The 24,003-nt window shown below is 43.1% G+C and overlaps 1 protein-coding gene across 4 annotated transcripts in view; it reads right to left on the bottom strand.

Moving 5' to 3' along the window:
• The window catches only part of PSD (pleckstrin and Sec7 domain containing), a 765,102-nt gene that overhangs the window by 447,457 nt on the left and 293,642 nt on the right, over positions 1–24,003 (bottom strand). For all 4 annotated transcript variants that reach the window (XM_073596605.1, XM_073596606.1, XM_073596608.1 and 1 more), the window contains 3 exons: positions 17,627–18,676; positions 17,428–17,530; positions 2,697–3,174 (listed from right to left, as the gene is read on the bottom strand). In XM_073596605.1, coding sequence (XP_073452706.1) covers positions 2,697–3,174; positions 17,428–17,530; positions 17,627–18,568 — 1,523 coding nt within the window. In that variant the 5' untranslated portion in view covers positions 18,569–18,676. The remainder of the gene's footprint in view (positions 1–2,696; positions 3,175–17,427; positions 17,531–17,626; positions 18,677–24,003) is intronic.

Genomic DNA, 24,003 nt, shown 5'->3' with positions numbered 1-24,003 from the left:
ATTCAATTAAATGTGAGCACAATACATGATTTTAGGTGTTGCACATGTGGAGTAGAGTATACTACAATTAACAGTTTCCTCTTTTTATTTCCTTTGAGATTCCTTTCATCAGGAGTGCCATTAAAGACTCAAGACTAAAGAGATGGTTCTTATAGCAGATACTTTTTTGGATCCAAAGTCTATGAAGATTTCTTTGAAAGGACATTGACTTTTTAGTGTCGATTTTAAAATTAGTACCCAAAACATCTCATTGAATGCAGTCACCATCGAACGGACAATTTTCCAATTTTTTCAATCTGAGTATGACTGTAGTTCAGGAAGATGCCATCAGGATCACCCATGTAGCAGATTTTCACCAAATCATCAGAAACTTGCCAAAATTCACTCTGTATATGGCCAATGCAAGACAGGCTATCACCTGTAAGACATTTTTTTTAACTTCTGTTTTAACAAGGTAGTTACAACATTGTACCAAAAAACATTAAAAAAAAAAATCACAATAGACAAAAGAAAAATGTCAAGAGCAAAAACTCTCAATACACAAGCCTGGAGGCCGGTTCCAGGTCACGTAGGACTGTACTGCACATTAACTAAACAAAAAAAATCCCTCCCTCCCCCCCAACTATCTCTGTAGATCAAGATCCCATCAAGAGACCTGTGTAGTTTATGTGTCACAATAGCTAGGCGCTGAATGGGCAGTAAGAACGTCTAGTACCTCCCCCAGTACCCCCCCCCCAACGGCCAGTGCAGCCAATAGCAGTCATGTGAATTAACAACTAAAGCAGGCTGGATACCTTTGCGGAGCCCCACTTGGGCTAGAGCTGAGGTGTGAAGTCCTATCACATTACATATACATTCTTAGTACCTTCCACCCCCTCAAAAAGTATGAGGGAACTTACACTGCATAATACAGAATAACCTGTCAGACATTTAAACAGTCTCAAAACCCACCTTTTTCAAATTGCCTACACTAACCATTTGTTATTGTGTAATCAACTTTCTACGCAGACTTCTTTTTTTAATCTAATGTAACTTAGCATTTCCTAGCTCCTGAGGCCCATTTCCATTGTTGCAATTTTCCAAACCGCACAGGAACAGCAAGTAAACAACCTTAACCATGTACTCTATGGTACATTTTCCATCTGTGCATTTATGTGGGTTGTGGTATAGGAAAATGCAGCCTTCAGTAAAAGCATGCTCATTGTTTTTTAGTGGCAGAGAATGCAAGCCAGAAGCAAAACAAAATGCATATATTAAAAATATGTGTATATACTACTTGCATCTCAAAATGCATGGATATACTGTATGTACATATTAACTTGTTATGCGACTCCCCTTTGATTGGCAATATTTGGAAGGTAGCTGATTAGCACATTTAATCACATATGTGAGCACTGAGTAAGGCTTAGAGGTCTAGTTATAAAGAAAAACTCAACTCCATGTAATGGCCTTAATGTGCTATTTTCCTGAAATACCTCAATCAGAAAAGTACAGCATTATGCCGCTAGATGGTGTTAATGATTATAGGAAATAAATATATTAGACACAATACAGGGATTAATCATGATGGCTGTGAGAATGCTCAGACATTCAGACAGCAATTTCTTTATAAATTGACCCCCAGCGTTTAGCACATTTGATAGTTCACAGATGAGATCATGATCTAATCCAATCTTTCTCAACCTTTTTACAAGAAGGAACCTTTGCTACCTGTTACAAATTGTTATAGACTATGGGAGTAATTTACAAAAGGTAAATCCACTTTGCACTACAAGTGCAAAGTGCACTTGAAATTGCACTTGGAAGTGCAGTCGCAGTAAATCTGAGAAGTAGATCTGAAATGAGGGGAAGTTCTGCTGATTTTATTATCTAATCACGTGCAAGCTAAAATGCTGTTTTTTTATTTTCCTTGCATGTCCCCCTCGAATCTACAGGCACTGCACTTCCAAGTGCACTTTCAGTGCAATTTCAAGTGCACTTTGCACTTGTAGTGCAAAGAGGATTTGCCTTTAGTAAATAACCTCCTATATGTCACTATGTAATAAAAGAACTAATGTTTTTGATGAATCTACCTAGAGTACTAGACACCTACTGTAGGTCTGCTATTTTTAACATCCCCCTGTCATATACAACACATGTATTTTCAGTAACAATAATGAATTAAAAAGAACAAAACATGTGTGGTGAAATTTGTGGTGTCCCTTGATAACTTGTCAGTGGAGTGGTACTCTTATATTAATGGTCAATACAGTAGTTGGTGGTAAAATACACCCTTACCTTGGAAATCACTATAGGCTCCCCTTACATAGAATTGAAAACTGCAGCACCAACTTTTGAAGTTCATTTATCATGTTTAAATGATTCTATCAGCAGAATTATAGTGTATAAAGAGGGAGCACGCATAGCAGTAGAAACAGCATCAGGAGAGAAGACGTTGTTGCTAATAAAGAAATTGCATGGAAAAGCCTTTCCCTGTTACCATACTGTGGCATCAGAGTCATCTGGTCGATTTCTGTTCAAAAACAGAGCATTTAATTCTCCAACCTAAAAATATAGGAAATCATCTTTCCATATAGAGTTTAGAAATTAGATTTTGTTAGTACAAATCAGCCATCAAAATAAATGGGAATATATATTATATTATGAATAATATGAACTCAATTACCAATGTATTAGAAGCTCTGAGCATTTCTTACCTCTTCATTGCTCCAATCTTTGTTGGTTCAAACACTTCATCTTCATCCTCATCAGCATTGTCTTGAACTACATCTCTAGGAAACCCAGGAATTTCAGGAATGGCATCCTCTTCTTGCTGTTCTTGTTTCTCTGCACTGGTATCTGTGATGCTCCTGTTGCTCTCACTGTCTTTTTGGCTGCCAATGGCCGAATCTAGTCCTTCATTTTCTGCCAGTATATCATCAATGTTGGTTTCCCGATAACACCTTAGTGGCACAGCGTCCAGATCTGTTTCAGAGTATTTGATAGTTCTGCGTATAATGCCTGTCTCACAGACTTCGGGGATTTGATCAGATGAAGAGGTTTTCTCGATTTCAACTTCCACATGGCACAGGCTATGCTCACACACACCAGGCTCTGTAGAGGTATGGGTGTTCCTTGAACTGCCAGGGCTAATTGGTGAACATGGAAGTGATGAATACTCAGGTGGCTGCACACCTGAAAAATTAAATGTGCACTTAGGACAACAGCATATTTATTGAACAATTCTAGATACTGAAATTAAAGTAATCAAATTCTCCGCTATCTTCTGCTCTTTTGCTAGCTAGGGGTTTATTTACTAAAGCTTTAGAGTGCAAAATTCTAGAATCAGCTTCTATGTTTTATTGCCAAAGCTTAATTGAACAAGCTGAGGTTAGAAGCTGATTGGTTTCTATGCAGAAGTGAGACTCCATTCACACAGGGTCAAGTTTGGATCCGACCTCAAGTTGCGCTACATGAAAAAATCCATGTAAGTGAATGAATCCGTCTTAATGCACACTACTGCAGTCGCTCCGACTTCAGAAAAGGTTCCTGTACTACTTCAATACGACTTCTAGGTGACTTGTACCCATTGATTTCAATGGAAGTCGCCTCCAAGTCAGATCCCTGTTCATAGCGAGGCAACTTTACAGGAAAAAGAAAAGAATTTACCCAGGAAGAGTGACCGCGATATGCCAGCGCCGAGATGGCTCGCTCATCGGGAAAGGAAAAATGTAATTTTTCCTTTCCCAATGAGCGACAAGCAACACTGACATGTGTTTGGTATGAATTATGAGGGGAAACTCCATGCCAAATTTTAAATAAAAAACCGGCATGGGTTCCCCTCCAAGAGCATACCAGGCCCTTAGGTCTGGTATGGATTTTAAGGGAAACCCCCTATGCTGAAAAAACAGCGTGGGGGTCCCCCCAAAATCCATACCAGACCCTTATCTGAGCACGCAGCCCGGTCAGACAGGAAAGGGGGTGGGAAAGAGCGAGCGCCCCCCCCCTCCTGAACCGTACCAGGCTGCATGCCCTCAACATGGGGGTGGGTGCTTTGGGGAAGGGGGGCACCCTGCGGCCCCCCCACCCCAAAGCACCTTGTCCCCATGTTGATGAGGACAAGGGCCTCTTCCCGACAACCCTGGCCGTTGGTTGTCGGGGTCTGCGGGCGGGGGGCTTATTGGAATCCAGGAGCCCCCTTTAATAAGGGGGCCCCCCGATCCCGGCCCCCCACCCTATGTGAATGAGTATGGGGTACATCGTACCCCTACCCATTCACCTGGGGGGAAAAAAGTGTCAATAAAAAAACAAACTACACAGGGTTTTAAAGTAATTTATTAGGCAGCTCCGTGGGTCTCTTCCGACTTCTCTGCTCTCTCCGGCCTCTTCTCCCGCTCTCCAGTTCTTCTGCCGGGCTCCTTCGCTATCTTCTGCTCTTTTGCCGCTCTTTTGCTAGCGGTGGCCCCGTTTTCTCCGTCGTCTTCTTCCCTCTTCTCTTCTTCCGATGTTGACACAACGCTCTCTCCCGCTGTAATGCCGTGTACGCGGTGCGCAACGACTTATATAGGTATGCGGCGTGGTCACCGGGTGATGTCACCCGGTGACCCCACCCTTTATGACGTCACAGTCCCGGGGAATGATGGGACTGTGACGTCATAAGGGGTGGGGTCACTGTGTGACATCACCCGGTGACCACGCCCTATGCCTATATAAGTCGTTGCGCACCGCGTACACGTCAGAAGATGACGGAGAAGACCGGCCCACCACTAGCAAAAGAGCGGGAAAAGAGCAGAAGAACCGGAGATCAGGAGACGAACCGGACACCAGAAGAAGAGGCCAGAGAGAGCGGAGAAGAGGCCGGAGAGAGCGGAGAAGTCAGAAGAGACCCCTGAAGTCGGAAGAAAACCCCTGGAGCTGCCTAATAAATTACTTTAAAAACCTGTGTAGTATTTTTTTTTATTGACACTTTTTTTTCCCCCAGGTGAATGGGTAGTGGTACGATGTACCCCATACTCATTCACATAGGGTGGGGGGCCTGGATCTGGGGGCCCCCTTATTAAAGGGGGCTCCCAGATTCCGATAATCCCCCCGCCCGCAGACCCAGACAACCAACGGCCAGGGTTGTCGGGAAAAGGCCTTTGTCCTCATCAACATGGGGACAAGGTGCTTTGGGGTGGGGGGGCTGCAGGGCGCCCCCCTTACCCAAAGCACCCACCCCCCCATGTTGAGGGCATGCGGCCTGGTACGGTTCATGAGGGGGGGCGCTCGCTCGTCCCCACCCCCTTTCCTGACCGGCCGGACTGCGTGCTCGGATAAGGGTTTGGTATGGATTTTGGGGGACCCCCATGCCATTTTTTCAGCATAGGGGGTTCCCCTTAACAACCATACCAGACCTAAGTCCTTGTCCTGGAGGCGACTTCAAGTCGTGTTGTAAGTCGCGCTGAAGTAGCCCCAAGTCGTAAATTCATACTTACAGTCGTGTCCAAGTTGCCTCCCAAAGTTGCGCTGGAAGTCGTGTTGCCCCTGTGTGAATGGGCTTTGAGCCTGATTTTTCACTCTCCAGTTTTAGTAAATAAACCCCAATGTCTTTGATGTAAACCCCTTTTTACTGAGAGACATCTCTCATGAGGGGTAGTCTATAGTTAAACAAAGACACAATGGGGCTGATTTACGAACATGTTGGCGCATTTGCGTGAGCAGGAATAGTTATTGCGACATGGCGTATACTTAAAGTAATAGAAACCAGCTGGTGACTTGCGCCGGATGCGCGGAATCGTTGAGCGCATGGGCGCAGACACATTCTTAAATACAGAACAGACGGGCACTTGCTCATTGTAATGCTGATCATATTAATGAGCTTTTCCTTATCACATGGAGAATATTGCTTCCAGTTTTATTCAATTCATTAATTTCTTTTTGAAACAACTCAATAATTATTCTAGAGATCTTCCTCCTATCAACAACTGTACGGATATTCCCTGGACTTGGATGTGAAATGTCATAATTGTCAAAATGTAATTGTGTGCATTTTATGGTGATAATCTATAATCATTGGTGGACCTGAAACTTCCATGAAAACATCTTCTTAATACATGTCTGTGTATTATGCATTCTGGACAATTCATTTCCCCATACACTGTGTAATGTGATTGGATGACATATAAATCTTCTCATCTATCTGAGCAATTCTTTCCCCATACACTGTGCAATGTGATTGGATGACATATAAATCATCTCATCTATCTGAGCAATTCTTTCCCCATACACTGTGCAATGTGTAAAGGGTTAATACCCAAAAAGAGAAAGCAGCTTGTGTCTGGTGGGGTAGCTGATTAGTAACTCCTATTCAGAATGTGTCAGCACAAAACCAGATGCAGTTCTGTGCATTTTTTTCTGCACTGAGGCTGAATCATACCTATGCATTTTAAGTGCTTTTTGCATTTTGCAGATTTGCACTACAGAACATGTTCCATAGGAAACAATGTTAAATGGACTGTACTGCAAATCTGCAAAAAGCACTAAAACTGCATAGGTGCGATTCAGCCTCAGGGCCAGTTCACACCAGATGCAGTTCCATGCAGTTCCATTTTTTCTGCACCAATACAGTCAGTTCCGGTCAGTTTCTGCACCAGAAACTGACTGCATGGTGTGAACTAGAGCCATTGGAATACATGGAAAACACTGTGCATGCATGTTTAGTGCAAAAAAAAGTGCACGCAACTGCGTCTGGTGTGAACTAGCACTAAAAATGCATGCAGTGTTTTCCATGTATTCCAATGGCTCTAGTTCACACCGTGCAGTTTCTAGTCAGTTCCAGTGCAGAAAAAAAGCGCTCAGAACTGCATCTGGCGTGAATTGGCCCTCAGAACTTTAGTTCTTAAAGAAACCAAAAAGTAGTAATGTTGTAACCCCTTTTTTTGAACAAGCGTGAAAAATATATTGCTCACAAAGAGGGGAGTATTTCCAGCATATTATCTGAGTGATCATGTGTGTGTCTATGGGTAGTCCCCCCCCTCCCTATGTATATTATCTGTGTGATCGTGTGTGTGTAAATATATTATAATAAATCTATATAAAAACCACACACACACACACACAGCATACATTAAGGCCTGGTTCACACTTGTGCGATGCCAGACATCGCATGTAATTCGCAGCGCACTGCCGTTCACATTACATGCGATGTCTGTGCGGTGCAATATCAGCCATACAGATAGTATGGCTGATATCGCACCGCATTCGGTGCAAACACGCACAGGACCCTTTTTTCTGTTCGGACCAGAATCGGATCGCATGTGTGTTCACACATATGCGATCCGATTCATGTCCGAACTGTCAGTTTGCAGTGCGATATGCAAGCTGAACTGGGGGTGTCGTTAACAATGTATTGGCACTCCCCAGGGATTCGCATATGGCAGTGTGAACTGACATGCGAGTCGGTGAGATGCGAGAACCCGCAGTGGATTTGCAGTGTTCTCGCATCGCACCAGTGTGAACCGGGCCTTATGCAGATTTTCACCATAAATATGTAATGTGTCTAGCCACTAAGGCCCGGTTCACACTGGTGCGATGCGAGAACACTGCGAATCCACTGCGGGTTCCCGCATCGCACCAACTTGCATGTCAGTTCACACTGCCATATGCGAATCGCTGGGGAGTGTCAATACATTGTTAACGATCCCCCAGTCCAGCTTGCATATCGCACTGCAAACTGACAGTTCGGACATGAATCAGATCGCATATGTGTGAACACACATGCGATCCGATTCTGGTCTGAACAGAAAAAAGGGTCCTGTGAGTGTTTGCACTAAATGCGGTGCGATATCAGCCATACTTTAAGACGATTACAGTTCCTATATTAAGGAGTCAGGCTGCAGTGGAGGGTACTCCAGGACGAAGTCTACTCAGACGAAACGCGTCGGGAGGACTCCACTGCCGCCTTCTTTTATGTACAAGCACTTTTTATCATCCTTATCATGTAAGTGTATTTCCTTTTAAATAAACTACGGTTTTTACGGTATCACACTATGTGGCCTTTTTTATATTCTTTATGAGCCATATACGGAGAGATCCTCTGTTACGTTTGGAGAAGACACATCTTTATGAACCCCTTGTGATCCCTTCACGCTGTCAAGGTCTTCCCACCATTGCCATTGTGCAATAAAAGTTGGTTTGACCCTCACAGTATATACTGTTTTGGGTTCAAACCCTCCGGTAAGCCTCCAACTTTACCGTTTGAGTGATTTGCACGTTTGTGAAGACACTGTGGTGTGATGTTTTAGAGCTGATTCATCCATACATCATCCAATCTGGAACTTTAATAATCTGCTGTTTAGCATTTATTCAGAGACTATAGTGCCCTACGCTGGTGAAGGTGGTTCACATATCACTCACAAGCAATATTCTTTTTAATTTCTCACCCTTGGACTCTTTATTGTATATGGATTCATATTTTATAATGCGAGATATTCTATTGTGTTTTAGTTAAGCTGTTTGTAGGGCACCGGCTCCATACCTTACCAGTGTGTAGGTGCCATATTTTTTCTTTTTTCTCCCTTTAGCGCTACACGTTTTGTTTTCTATCTGTATGGCTGATATCGCACCGCACAGACATTGCATGTAATGTGAACGGCAGTGCGCTGCAAATTACATGCGATGTCTGGCATCGCACAAGTGTGAACCGGGCCTTAAGGACCAAGCCTATTTCTATTTACAAGTTAAAATCTGTATTTTTTGGCTTGAAAATTAATTAGAACCCTCAAACATTATATATATTTTTAGCAAAGTACAATGGATATCATTGCAATGGCCTGCAAAGCGCCCTGAAAGAGCGGCTCCATTCACTCTAATATGAAAGCCCCGAGGGCTTTCACACTGGAGACACAGTAGTGGCTGTTTCAGGGCGCTTTGCAAGCACTATTTTTAGCGCCTGCAAAACGACTCAGAGTGAAAGGGGTTTTCATGTACAATCTGTGGCATGTAAACTCCCCCTCAATGTAAACCCAAGATAACAAAAAACAGGGAAAGTCTTTGGGGTTGATTTACTAAAGGTAAATCCACTTTGCACTACAAGTGCAGTTGGTGGAGATCCGAGGGGGACATGCAAGGAAAATAAAAAACAGCATCTTTGCTTCTACATGATTGAATGATAAAATCACCAGTGCTTCCCCTCAGATTTTCAGCGACTACACTTGTATTGCAGAGTGGATTTGCCTTTAATAAACCCCAAAATACCTAAGAATTTGGGGTGTACACAACAAAGTGCTAGAGTGCAATTTGCCTAATGGGGACACTAGTTAGATTGACCTGTGTGTCCCCAAGGAAAGGCATTGGTAGGGTTTTACTCTCACTTCCTGTTTGGCTATGTGACAGGAAGTGAAGCCAATTTTAAGAAAAGGGACACAAAGCCCAACCTAAGAAAGACAAGCAGGGGTTCTAACACTCACTTGGTTTCCCTCACATGCCCACAATTAGAATAAGATTGTCTTGTGCTAGATTTTAGCTCAGTGCTCTAAATCAGTGCTTCTCAACCCTGTCCTCAAGTACCCCCAACAGGCCATGATTGCAGGTTTTCCTTCATCTTGCCCAGGTGCTTTAAATCAGTCAATGGCTTGGTATTTTGGACAGCTAGTTTAGCCAAGATAAAATTCCCAAAACATGTCCTGTCGGGAGGTACTTGAGAACTGAGGCTGAGGACCACTGCCCTAAAATGGAAAATTGAATACTTACCTCTGTAATTTCTTTCCTGGTGCCTATCCATGGCAGCATACGCACAAGCCATGCATATGCTACCATGAAGGTACCAGTAAAGTAACTTAGACAAAAGCACACATTTTTGGGATTTGCCATGCCAATCAGCCTAGTTAAGCTGCAGCTGGGAAATGTGTCGCATGAAAAGTAACAAAAAAAACAAAACATAAAAATTTGCTACAAATTTTATTGGTCAACAAAACAGGACTTGGAAAAGAGCAAGGAAATAAAAAAAACACATGTATGTTAACTTGAGACACTAGAATATGGTTAAAAGGAGTGCGCCCACAAATGGATAGCTATTAAGGATTTAAACATTAGTCAACATCTTGAGAACGTTTTTGCAAAATAATGCAGCACAGACAATTAAATCAAAGTGAACAACCTACAAACGACACACATTGACATCAAATATATTTCAAGGGAAAATATCACCCACCCAAAGAATACAATAAACCAAAGTAAAAAGAAAAACTTGCTCGAAAACACATCTGTTTTGCAAAGACAAACAAAATACAAATAGAAAATACATGTGTTACAAACTCAATAAGGACACCCAAATGTACTCTCTTGCCGGCCCCCCCCCCCACACACACAATCTTGCCTCTTTTCAGCACATAGGTTTGTGTGCTAATGAGGCAATTGAAAACACATGCACAGTCCATGCAACACACAAAATGCAAGTTCACCCAATGTAGAGAGAACTTCAAAGTGGGTACACCTGTTAAGGATGTCCTTAAATTACTAACCCAAAAAACACACTCTCTGAGCATGCCCAGAAACATCCAAGTGCTGTGCACACACAAAAAAAAAAAAAAAAAAAAAAAAAACTAAAGTCCCTGAGCATGCCCAGACCAACCCAAATGCAGCTAACACCAAATAAGCCACCCCCCTCTACAAAATTAAACACATCATCCAGCATGTCCTTAATTAAGGTTAAGAAAAAAGAATGTTGAAAAAGGTACTGGACTGCATCAAAAACGCACCAAAAACGTATCAAATGCACTGGATAGCATCAAAAACGCACATGCATCTGGACTGTGTTTCTATGAAGTGAACTAGCCCTAAAGCTAGTAACTTGGAGGGGAGGGGAGGGGAGGGGGGGGGTTACTCTGCCTGTAAAGTGGTGCATCTGTAGCATGTATCCAAAATGCTGCTTCAAAGATGTACGGCTTTAGAGAAAACATAAAATCTACATTGCAGCTGCAAGATTTTAACACAAAACTAAAAATAGCCTGCCCCCCCCATACATACAAGGCTATTTGGGGCTGTAAAGGCTTAAAATGAGAACCCCCACATGAAAAATACCCACCCAAAATCTAAAAAGATTGTGCCTCTCCCACGCACTAACAAACCCCTAGCAAGCCAGCCCATGAAAGGGGGGTGGGTGCTTAGGGGCAGGAAGGGCTCGGGCACCCCAAAAGTCAACCACCTATTCCCATTATTCAGGGGGACAAGGGCTTCTTCTACACAACCCTAGGTTGGGGTTGTGGGGGGCTGCAGACAGGGGGGCTTTACAGAATGTGGAAAGCCCCTTTAAACTAGTGGGTACAAGGTGCTTTGTGGTTGGTATTGGGCTGAGCCCAACATGCCCCAAAGGCAGCCAGCTATGTTGAGTGCATGTGGCCTTGTATGGTTCGGGAGGGGGTTGGGCGATCGCTCTTCTCACCCCTTTCCTGGCTGGCCCTGTTGTATGCTCTGAAAAAGGATGTGGTTTGGATCGATGAAGGCTGCTCACAGCCTTTGGAGATTGGAGAATGGAGTGGGAGTTCCCTTTAGAAGCAAAAACTAGCCCAAGGAAATCATATGTATTAGAGGTGGGAAGGTTAAATGCCTTTTTAGGAGGAGCTAGAGGAGCAAGAGTATTTTACATAATTTTAACAAGGTACAGGTCACATGTTGGCAACGTAATACGCTAACATGACCTGTGTGCAAATCTCCGAAACAAAAAAACACATAAAAGTGAACCAGCGTAAAAAAATGTCAAGTTTAGAGGTGCACCCGTTCAACCCACGCAAATGTATTTACGTTACTTATCATTTACTAAGATTTTGGCCGCGCAGTGAACCAACGCATTTGAATGAGCGCAAATGCCGCATGCGCAGTGCTTAAATTGACCTCACGCAGTTCTAAACGTACTTGCAGGCACAGCAAACTTGTTCAGAAAAAGTTACTTTCTCATTCTATTTTGGGCATATTTGTTACTTGGGCAGTTATTACTATACTTCTTCACATCACCCCATAATATTGGCACTTCCAGCTTCTTTTAATTTTCAGTTGAAGATGTCCTGTGCCATGTCCATAGTGGCGCACTGATCGCCTCCTCCCATGCACTGAGATTACTGTAGTAAGTGGGGAATAGCGCTGTGTTAGGCTCTATTCACACTAATGCGTTTTTTGATGCATTTTGCAGAAATGCATGGGAATTTTTTAACATGGGTTCCTATGGAACATGTTCACATCAATGCATTTTTGTGCCTCTGCGTTTTTGGAAAGGGTCGGGGACTTTTTTTTCATGTAAAAAGCAGCGTTTTGCATGTAATAGAATTCAATGGACCCACATCCAAAACACAAGCACCGTGTTTTTACAGCGGTGTTAACGCGTTTTTGCCGTGTTTTGCGTTTTTTTTTCTTTTTTTTTCCACTGTATACAGTATAAAAAAAACACTGTAAAAAAAAAAAGCACAAAACGACGCAAAAACGCGGCAAGAAATGCTCAAAAGCAACATGCATAGATGTGAATCGAGCCTTACCGGCACAAATGTTTTATAAATACCAAAACGTACGTTGCGCCTCAGCGTGCACCTCAACTCGTGGCGCAAACGGTGTGTAAATCAGCCCCCGTGTATGGGGAAATAAACTGCTCAGACAAATGAGTGTATTTAAATGTCATCCAATCAGATTGCACAGTGTATGGGGAAATTAATTGTCCAGAATGCACAATACACAGACATGTATTGAAAAGATGTTTTCATTGAAGTTTCGGCTCCACCAATGATTATAGATTATCACCATAACATGCACAATTACAAGTCCAGGAAACATCCGCACAGTTGTTGATAGGAGGAAGATCTCTAGAATGAATATTGAATTGTTTCAAAAAGAAGCGAATGAATGGAATAAAACTGGAAGCAATATTCTCCATGTGAAAAGGAAAAGCTCATTAACATGATTAGAACTACAATGAGCAAGTGCCCAATGTATAAGCCGTTGTGCATGCTGGAGAACACAGATGCGCCTGTGTGCAACACACATATTTAACAAGCTAAACCGTGTTCGCCCTGTCAGGCGAGGATGAAATGGTGTGCTTTGACAATGAGCATGTGCAGTTGAGTAAGCTGAAAGAAGGGTGTTAAAAGGCTTGATTAGTTGTAAGACAGATCTACATGTTCTGGACAGAATTTGTGCATTTAAACAATATTATATACATACTTTTTAGCCTGGTAATGGCTGTGCTTGCTAATGGTAGGCGCGAAGGATTGCGCAAGTGCGCAATAGCGCTTCCTATGTAAATATGGTTTGGTGCATATAAGTGCACCATAATTTTTCTGCAATTGCTCCAATTTCTCCACTGCACCACAGGCGCAGGTCTTTAGTAAATCACCCCCAATGTGTGTACAAGGAAAACAAATAATGGGATAAGAAGCAATTGGTTGTAGTTCAGCTTCAAATACTCCGACCCCATTATGAAGAAACCACAATGGCTTTTGGTCAGTTTTTATTGTTGATTTTAAATCTTTATTTTACAAACATTTAAAACAAAGTTCACTCATGCAATTGGTGTAAGCCCTGGTTCACACCTGCTTGGGCAGCCTGCATTTCCTGCAGAAAAAAGGTGCTTTTGACTATGCGATTTCCCTGTTGTTCTGGCACCTGCAAGCACGCTGCAGGTTGAGATGCGTGGGGGTGCAAATAAGATTGAATGGCAGCCCCGCCCATCTCTGCAGAGCAGTGCGATTTGGCTGAGGGTCCGGGGAACAAGTGCGATTCCCGTACCTGCAACCACCCGCTCACATGTGGGCAAGTGTAAACCTAGCCTTAGCATTATGGGGTTCCTAAAGAGAAAGCACAGCAGTAGCAGTTTGTTTTTTGTCTCTCTCCAGATGAAAAAGACGGTAGAGAGTCCTACAGAGCATGCAGGGATGAGGTATCAGGTATCAGCTATCCGTGTTTTTTTGCTTAAAGTGATTGTAAAGGCAGAAGTTTTTTTATCTTAATGCATTATCTCTATGCATTAAGATAAAAAAAAAACCTTCTTTGTGTAGCAACCCCCCCTCAGCCCTCCAAATACTTACCTGAGCACCATCTCTATCCAGCGATGTGCCTCAGCCATCCAGGACTTTCCCTCCTGATTGGCTGAGACACAGCAGCGGGGCCATTGGCTCCCACAGCTGTCAAAGTCAGTTAGCTAATCAGGAGGGGGGGGGGGGGGGGGGGGGGGGGGGAGGCAAAATTCCGGCTCCGTGTCTGATTGGACACACATAGCTGTGGCTCCGCTTGAGTGTTCCCATAGCAAGCTGCTTGTTGTGGGGGCAATTGACAGGAGGGAGGAGCACCGATGAGGGACCTGAGAAGAGGAGGATCCAGGGTACTCTGTGCAAAACCATTTCACAAAGCAGGTAAGTATAACATGTTTGTTATTTTTTTAGACAAAAAAAAAAAAAAGGGACTTTAGTATCACTTTAAGCTAATAAACTCTGTAAGGCATTATTCAGCAAAACCGTAAAAATTAACCTGGTAGACAAGAAATTAAACCTAAAGCTCCACATGGTAATTAGAAAAATTATATACACATGAAATATTTGATTGCATTATGCTGGCAGTCTGGATAAGAAATCAGGAGGTACATAATTTAATGTTGTCTGTTCCTAAACAACATATTTAGGGGAATCCTTTAAATCCCTATCAACACTTTTCTGGTCCTTTTAAAATGACCTGTGCCAGAGTCAAAAATCCAGTAATTTTATTGATACAGGCGGCAGATTCAGACGCTAGTTCTCCAACAGGTCCAGTCTCTCCTTGTGATTGACAGCAGGCAGTGGGTGGATTCTATAGCCAATAGCATGTGGGGAGGTGCAGTGTGGTGCAGCGGCAGTAATTAAACAGACTCTAGTTTCAGATTATAGAATTTGTATTAATTCAGAATCCAGTAATTCACAACAGACCCCGGCGGGAAGGCACCCAACCGGGAATATTCATGGTATGTAACAGCAACATGTAGCAGAGCAGGTCTCAAATGTGCCAGCAATGTCTGTCTTGAGGGACGGAATGCAGCCTGGCCGGTCCAGACCCAGGTGATTAGCCCCTACAATACTCACATGTGAAATACGCACAAAGCCTGGGAGCCAGGGCCTTAAATAGGCTCTGCCTGACTCAAGATGGCTGCTAGAGTCACATGGGACGGAAGCATGCAATCAGATAGCTTCCCCAGTGAACCTGGAAATCATAGAGGAATCATGTTCCTCTTGACTTTCTCTGCCCCGCAATTCTGCTGCGGTTGAGCGCCACCTGCGGTGGAGAAAGTAAACTGTACCTGCCTAAAAGCAGCCGTATATAAGGATCTACCCACAGCCTGCTGTCAATCACAAGGGGGCCAGAGCTGATGGGGAACTAGTGTCTGTGAATCCCCATCAGGCTCCCACTCAGATTAAAAAATCCCTGCCCTGAGCTGTCTGAAGCGGCAGAAGGAAGAAGCAGATGCACTGAGGAAATGTCTCTGCTCAAGAAAAGCGGTTATGTTTACAAATGTGCTTGTTTAGCAGATTTTTTTTTTATTTTGGATAGAATGGAAAGGGATTAGAACATCTGAAAGGTTTTTATAGCTGTCTGTGCCCATGTTAAGGAGATTCACCCTCTCTATCCTTTTTGAGCTATAAGTTGATTTTATGATTCAGGGGATTTGTACCCTTTAGTTTTAAAACAGCTATTAACCGGTTCCCGACCGACGCACGCCGATGTACATCGGCAGAATGGCACGGCTGGGCAAATAGGCGTACCTGTACGTCCCTTTAAATTTGCCGCCGTGCCATCGCGTGCCGGCCGGGACCTCCATGAGTCGGGTCGCGGGTCCCGCGGACTCGATCGCCGCGGGGATACCCGCGATCGCCTCATGGAGATGAAGAACGGGGAGATGCTAATGTAAACAGGCATCTCCCCGTTCTGCCTAGTGAGTGTCACTGATCTCTGCTCCCTGTGATCGGGAGCAGAGATCAGTGACGTGTCACACATAGCCACGCCCCCCCCCCCCACAGTTAGACTCACTCCTCAGGACAAACTTAACCCTTACACTGCCCCCTAGTGGTTAACCCCTTCACTGCCAGCGTCATTTAGACAGGAATCAGTGCATTTGTATAGGACTGATTGCTGTATAAATGACAATGGTCCCAAAAATGTGTCAAAAATGTCTGATGCATCCGCCATAATGTCGCAGTCACTATAAAAATCGCTGATTGCCGCCATTACTAGTAAAAAAAAAAAATATTAATAAAAATGCCATAAAACTATCTCCTATTTTGTAAACGCTATAACTTTTGCGCAAACCAATTGCGCAAACGCTTATTGCGATTTTTTTTTTTACCAAAAATATGTAGAATATCAGCCTAAACTGAGGAAAGAAAAATATTTTTTTAATATATTTTTGGGGGATATTTATTATAGCAAAATGTATAAAATAATGCGTTTTTTTCAAAATTGTTGCTCTTTTTTCTGTTTATAGCGCAAAAAATAAAACCAAAAGGGTGATCAAATACCACCAAAAGAAGGTTCTATTTGTGGGAAAAAAAGGACGGCAATTTTGTTTGGGAGCCACATTGCACGACCGCGCAATTGTCAGTTAAAGCGACTGTCAGTTAAGTGCCGAATCGCAAAAAGTGCTCTGGTCTTTGGCCAGCAAAATGGTCCGGGGCTTAAGTGGTTAATAAAATCTATATTTTTGTACAAAAAGATGACTTTCTTTCTTTTAGTAGTTTCTTAACATGGTGTGTTGCATGTGTGTCAGCAAGATTTTTAGTTTTTCTTTCTTTTTGTCGCTCAGCTTTAAAGGCTAAGTTCAACTTTTTTATTTTCCAAATTCCAGGTTCCCTATGTACCAATATACTGTACCATTAAAGTGAAACTAACGTCTCAGTTTGTTTTTTTGTTAAAAATAATAAACATGTCATACTCACCTGCTGTGTGCAGTCGTTTTGCACAGAGCAGCCCAGATCCCCCTCTTTGGTGCTCCTGGCCCCTCCTTCCTGTTGAATTCAAGCCAAACCCCAGCTCCCTGTGTCCATTCAGACACAGAGCCGCGGCCTGGCCCCACCCCCTCTCTCTCCTCATTGGCTCACTGACTTTGATTGACAGCAGCAGGAGCTAATGGCGCTTCGCTGTAGTCTCAGCCAATCAGGGGGGAGAGTCTCAGGGAGCCATAGTCACATGGGCTGTTCAGATGTGATAGGGAGGAAGTGCTCAGCATATAAACACACCGAGACCTGAGCATGTACAGAGCTGCCAACACTGTTTTGCAAAATCCCTAGCTGCATTGGGGACTTGGACAGAAGGTGGAGCTAGAGAACAGGAGGATCAACCAGTTTTTTGCAGAATACAGAAAACAAATCTCATAGTCATGGAGTTAGTGTGAAAAGCACGTAATACACCATTTATTGATAGTTTTTTATGATGTGGGTTTAGTGACACTTTAATTTTGACACAACTTACCAGCCCTTTGTGATGCTGGAGATCCATAGAAGAACTCCCATTTTGCCTTTGCAATCTTCTGTGCATGAAGAGAAGCCTCCTTTGGATATCCCCATAAGTCTGCCTAAACATATTAAAGAAAAACAGACCACAGATATATTGCTGTTTCAACAACAACTTAACAATTACCAGTGCTGGGGCAAGAATTTAAAACTAGTACCTGCTGGCCAAGTTCTAGTCTCCCTGGGCTTCTTGGCAGTTGTTCATTATGTCCTTCTGGAGTTGACGATGTAAGCTCATCTTTGCAGAAATTAGAATCTCCTGCAAGCCGTTTGAGCAAGGGACTTTGAGAAGGACTCAAGGGTTTATCTGAAAATGATGTAATGTTTGGTGTAAGACTCCTTGTATTAACATGTTTATTTGGAGAATTACTATGAAGGCTCAGGTGACAGTCTGACACACTGACAGAGCTGGGACTCCCTCTATCTGATTCATTTTCTAATAGCTTCCGGCATATTTGAGGACTGTTAGACACCAGCTGCGCTCTATTCCCTTGGGGAGAAGATGTAAGCTGTGGTGATCCAATTTTATCACTATTTTTGTGAGCATCTGTCTCCACATTTTCTCCAAGGCATTCTTCTGGTTCAGTGGCAGTGCTAGCAGAGCATTCGACACCCTGAGGTTTGCCTTCCTGTAGCACATTTGGACTGGAGTCAGGCTCTGCCTGTATCCCATTTAAGGTCTGTACACTTGATTTCTTAACAAATGTAAACGTTACAATGGAACTTTGTCCCACAGTCTGAGGAAGCACGAATGGTCTCCTGCTACCTGGAGAGTATAAGGGATTGCTTCTCAAAGGGCTGCAGGGTGCAGTAACCCTTCCAGACTTATGTACTAGATCTGAAACATTGCAAACCAATGACCCTGTGCTATTATACATTCCTAGGTGAGCTCGTCTGGCTTCTGGTGTAAGGCTCTTTCTCAGTACTTGAATTCTGCGAGAGTTGAGGTCTGGAGTGAAACAGCGTTGAGGACTGAAAGCTACACCAGAATTGAAGGACTGCAGCCATGGTTTCCCTTCCACTTCTCTGAGAACTCTTGGAGATGAAAGTATGCAATCTCCTTCAGGGAGGAAGCGCACAACTCCACTTGTCTGAGCCATGTTCCACGTTATAGCAGATCAGTTACATTCATTTAACTGACTAAAGCGTAAACTGAATGGTTCATAAAATGTACATTCACATGTAGATCTTTGCATCTTTGTTGCATTCTGGAAAAAAAAATTAAACATGATCAGCCATCTCTCTTTAGGTGCTAAACATTTAGGGGTCTATGTATAAAAAAATAGCTTTGTGAATGTCTCAGCATTTGCATAAAAGACAAAAATAATGCCAATAATGTTGGAATACGTGCAATGTAAGTTTCTATTTGCCTTTCACTGGGCAAATGTAACATACCCAAACATTCGATCCTAAGAGGTGATTGTGGCCATATTAGTGCACTTACCAATGTATACAAAATAATTCTGCGCTACCCAAAGAGGGAAGGAAACGAAAGCAGCTAACACGACCAACAAAGTATAAATAGGGAAAACAGAGAACAAGTGTAGCGCTATACAGTGTCCAACATGAACGCCAATTGGCCAGTCAATATACAGTGAAAGAAATCAACCGTATCTAGGAAATAAAAAATAAAAAATAGGTAGTCCTCATGCAAACATTTTGAAACAGAAACTTCCGGCATCCAAAATGCAGACAAGCCCACTCCCACCGAGAGATGAAAAGGCTTACCAGATGAGATGGACCCAAAGGGGCATACGCCGAGTTGGGCCGGATAAGGCTTGGGTGGTGAGTGGCTGTGCTTGGCCCGAAGAGGTGATGTTAATAAATGGTCCCACGGATTACTGTATCCCTCCAAATGGCACCCGGGTCTTGAAGGGTATAGGCAATCTCGCGGATATGGATGGTCCTGCAGATCCTGGAAGGGTGGGGTATCACGTGAATGAAACCCTCGAGGCGATATTCCATGGGCCAGAAGATGGTGTTAATAGGTGGGGAGAGAAAGGAAGGGCCACATAGTGTAAATCCGAAAACAAAAAAATTTTATTTAAAATATATAGATGTACACTCACATGTAGATCCAAAGTAAAAACAGCGCTGTGAGAAAGTAGCGACAGTGGGGTACTATCCGATGCGTTTCGTCTTCACAGACGACGTCTAAGACGACGAAACGCGTCGGGTTGGACCCCACTGTCGCTACTTTCTCACAGCGCTGTTTTTACTTTGGATCTACATGTGAGTGTACATCTATATATTTTAAATAACATTTTTTTGTTTTCGGATTTACACTATGTGGCCCTTCCTTTCTCTCCCCACCTATTAACACCATCTTCTGGCCCATGGAATATCGCCTCGAGGGTTTCATTCACGTGATACCCCACCCTTCCGGGATCTGCAGGACCATCCATATCCGCGAGATTGCCTATACCCTTCAAAAGAGAAGGAAGGTTTGGGACTTTGAATGAGGCGCAGGTAAGCACCTCCATCCCTGAATTGAATCAAATCGAGAGGGAAATGGAACTTTAAATGAAGCGGCTGAACTGCGGAGGTGATGATATAAATATACAATTTTATTTATAACAAGGTAAATATGGTAATTTCATATATACATAAAAGCACAAGGTATAGACACAGTAATACACAGTATATAAATAAAGATAAATTCATAAGGTTAATGAATAGTATATGACAGCAATCTGGCCTTAAAGTGCTAAACACAGCATGCCCGGCACCTGTGTTGATAATCACATAAGGGGAATCTACAAATGTTGGATTCATGGTATAATATCGTCAAAGCGTAGTATGTGTCTCTGCAGCATCCAATAGCTCTACGCGTTTCGTGGAATTGTCTCCACTCGTCAGGAGCAGATGCAACAGGTTCCTGTAGATTAAATGGTTATGGTGAAACCACATTATGTATAGAAGTAAAGAATGTTATTTATAAAAAATTAACCAAATACACTCACCAGCCCCGGCAGTGGGAGCGATAAGGGGCGAGCGAGACAGGTGAACCGGAGGCACAGACCACACCACGGGAGCTGAGGCGGCGTACCTGTATATGGGCAGCTTGGGGTGGTGGTATGGTGCCTAAGGTGGTCCCCATGAATGTAGGTGCTGACTTGGAAGTATGGGCAAATCAAAACATCTGAAAGTGAGAATAAAAATATGTGTGAAGTGAGATGATGAAGATGTGAAAAAACAAGCAAGGTATGTGTAAGGGAAATGATGAAAAAATGATGAAGAAATAGTAGTGTAAAAATGTGAGCCCAATGTGTTAGCATGTGTGAAAGATGGAGGAAAAAGATGAGATGTGAAGTGTAATTGGTGTAATGTGTATGAGGTGGGCAGACCTATAGGTGAGAATGGTCTGAGCAAATTACATTTCCTATATGATTACACAATTTACAATTCTTATATCCATGCGCTCTTGCCGCTCCGGCGATGTGTGCAGGTTTGGGGTTTTGAGCTTGTTCACGGTGTATGGGGGTCTTTTCCTATCGCGGGAGCTGCGATGCGCCTCGTGGGTCCTCCCTTCTCTCACGGCACAGGGTGTTTGGGAGATCGGGGGGACGCCCCTTCGCGCATCGGCGCCACGGTCCTCACGTCCAGCGTTTGACGTCGATCATGACGTCATTACGCTGCCATTGAGAGCACCTCCTGCGTGACCTGTGTGGGAGCGGTTTGGAGCCAATCGCCTGGTGGCTTGACCCAGGTGCGGACACCTTCCCCCGCCCCCCCCTGCGTTCACGCACGTGGCGTTGGTGGCGTACCTGTATATATACCCTCAGTCAGAGCCGGCTGTTTATATGGCTGGTCTTTGCCTGGGGCTCCTGCACACCAGCTATTCCACCGCCTGGTGTTGCATGGCATGCAGCTTGGGTAAGTGTCCTTTGGTTTAGACCCACACACAACACGTTTGGTTTTTGCACTGTTTTGTTTATACACATTTGTTTTTTACACTTACTTCACTTTTAGGTTTGTTTTTGCTCAGACCATTCTCACCTATAGGTCAGCCCACCTCATACACATTACACCAATTACACTTCACATCTCATCTTTTTCCTCCATCTTTCACACATGCTAACACATTGGGCTCACATTTTTACACTACTATTTCTTCATCATTTTTTCATCATTTCCCTTACACATACCTTGCTTGTTTTTTCACATCTTCATCATCTCACTTCACACATATTTTTATTCTCACTTTCAGATGTTTTGATTTGCCCATACTTCCAAGTCAGCACCTACATTCATAGGGACCACCTTAGGCACCATACCACCACCCCAAGCTGCCCATATACAGGTAAGCCGCCTCAGCTCCCGTGGTGTGGTCTGTGCCTCCGGTTCACCTGTCTCGCTCACCCCTTATCGCTCCCACTGCCGGGGCTGGTGAGTGTATTTGGTTAATTTTTTATAAATAACATTCTTTACTTCTATACATAATGTGGTTTCACCATAACCATTTAATCTACAGGAACCTGTTGCATCTGCTCCTGACGAGTGGAGACAATTCCACGAAACGCGTAGAGCTATTGGATGCTGCAGAGACACATACTACGTTTTGACGATGTTATACCATGAATCCAACATTTGTAGATTCCCCATATGTGATTATCAACACAGGTGCCGGGCATGCTGTGTTTAGCACTTTAAGGCCAGATTGCTGTCATATACTATTCATTAACCTTATGAATTTATCTTTATTTATATACTGTGTATTACTGTGTCTATACCTTGTGCTTTTATGTATATATGAAATTACCATATTTACCTTGTTATAAATAAAATTGTATATTTATATCATCACCTCCGCAGTTCAGCCGCTTCATTTAAAGTCCCATTTCCCTCTCGATTTGAGCCTATACCCTTCAAGACCCGGGTGCCATTTGGAGGGATACAGTAATCTGTGGGACCATTTATTAACATCACCTCTTCGGGCCAAGCACAGCCACTCCCCACCCAAGCCTTATCCGGCCCAACTCGGCGTATGCCCCTTTGGGTCCATCTCATCTGGTAAGCCTTTTCATCTCTCGGTGGGAGTGGGCTTGTCTGCATTTTGGATGCCGGAAGTTTCTGTTTCAAAATGTTTGCATGAGGACTACCTATTTTTTATTTTTTTATTTCCTAGATACGGTTGATTTCTTTCACTGTATATTGACTGGCCAATTGGTGTTCATGTTGGACACTGTATAGCGCTACACTTGTTCTCTGTTTTCCATATTAGTGCACTTGCAATAAAAACAATTGAATACTGACCATGATCCTTTTTACACTAGCATCCAAATTTTCAGGATAACCTTTTGGAGTGTACATCATTCTTCAAGGTCCAAGCAGTAGTATCATTTTTTGCTATGCAGCACTGCACATTGTATCGCTGTACTCAAGTGAAATGTATATAATTTTTTTTTACACAAATAGAGCTTTCTTTTGGTGGTATTTGCTCTCCCCTGGGTTTTATATTTTTAATTATATAAATGAAATAAGACCGACAATTTTTGAAAAAAAAACAATATTTTTTACTTTCTGCTATAAAACATATCCCATTAAAAAAAAAAATTAAAAAAAATTAAATTTCTCTTCTGCTGCATGTCTATGGTAAAAAAAAAACAAAAAAAATACAATAAGTGTATATTGATTTGTTTGTGGGAAAGTTATAGCTTATACAAACTATGGGATATATACTGGAATTTTTATTTATTTTTTATACTAGTAATGGCAGTGATCAGTGACATATAGCAGGACGATGGGCAATGTGACACTTTGTGGGAACTAACTGCTACTGACATCACCAGGGGCATTATTACAGTGATCAGTGCTAATAATATACACTGTCACTGTACTAATGACACTGGGCAGGAAGGGGTTAACATCTAGGGTGATTAAGGAGTTAAACATCTACCTGACAAGTGTTTATGTGTGTACTGTGTGCTGGCTTTACTGGCTTCTGGTCTCTGTTACTGAACACAGCTCTGTGCTGTTTACACTCACAGAGCTGTGTTCTGTGAAGCTCAGAGCTGATTGCCTGGTGCAGGTGGTCAATCACTGGCTTGGATCTGGAGATCGGGATGTGCTGTGATAAATCACAGAAATGCAGAATCACATACGCTATATTACCAAAAGTATTGGGGTGCCTGCCCTTACACACACATGAACTTTAATGGCATTCCAGTCTTAGTCCATAGAGTTCAATATTGAGTTGGCCCACCCTTTGCAGCTATAACAGCTTCAGCTCTTCTGGGCTCTTCTTCTTGCTCTTCTTCTGGGCTGTGCACAAGGTTTAGGAGTGTATCTATGGGAATGTTTGAGCATTCTTCCAGAAGTGCATTTGTGAGGTCAGGCGAAGAGAAGGCCTGGCTCGCAGTCTCCACTCGAATTCATCCCAAAGGTGTTATATTGGGTTGCGGTCAGGACTCTATGCAGGCCAGTCAAGTTCCTACACCCCCAAACTCTGACCTCAAAACGATAGAACACCTTTGGGATGAATTAGAGCAGAGACTGTGAGCCAGGCCTTCTCGTCCATATCAGTGCATGGCCT

The sequence above is a fragment of the Aquarana catesbeiana genome, linkage group LG08, assembly GCF_042186555.1.
Source record: "Aquarana catesbeiana isolate 2022-GZ linkage group LG08, ASM4218655v1, whole genome shotgun sequence".
Classification (NCBI taxonomy): Eukaryota; Metazoa; Chordata; class Amphibia; order Anura; family Ranidae; genus Aquarana; species Aquarana catesbeiana.
Note: the sequence above shows the minus strand (reverse complement) of the source record. Positions and strands in the feature narration are given on the sequence as shown.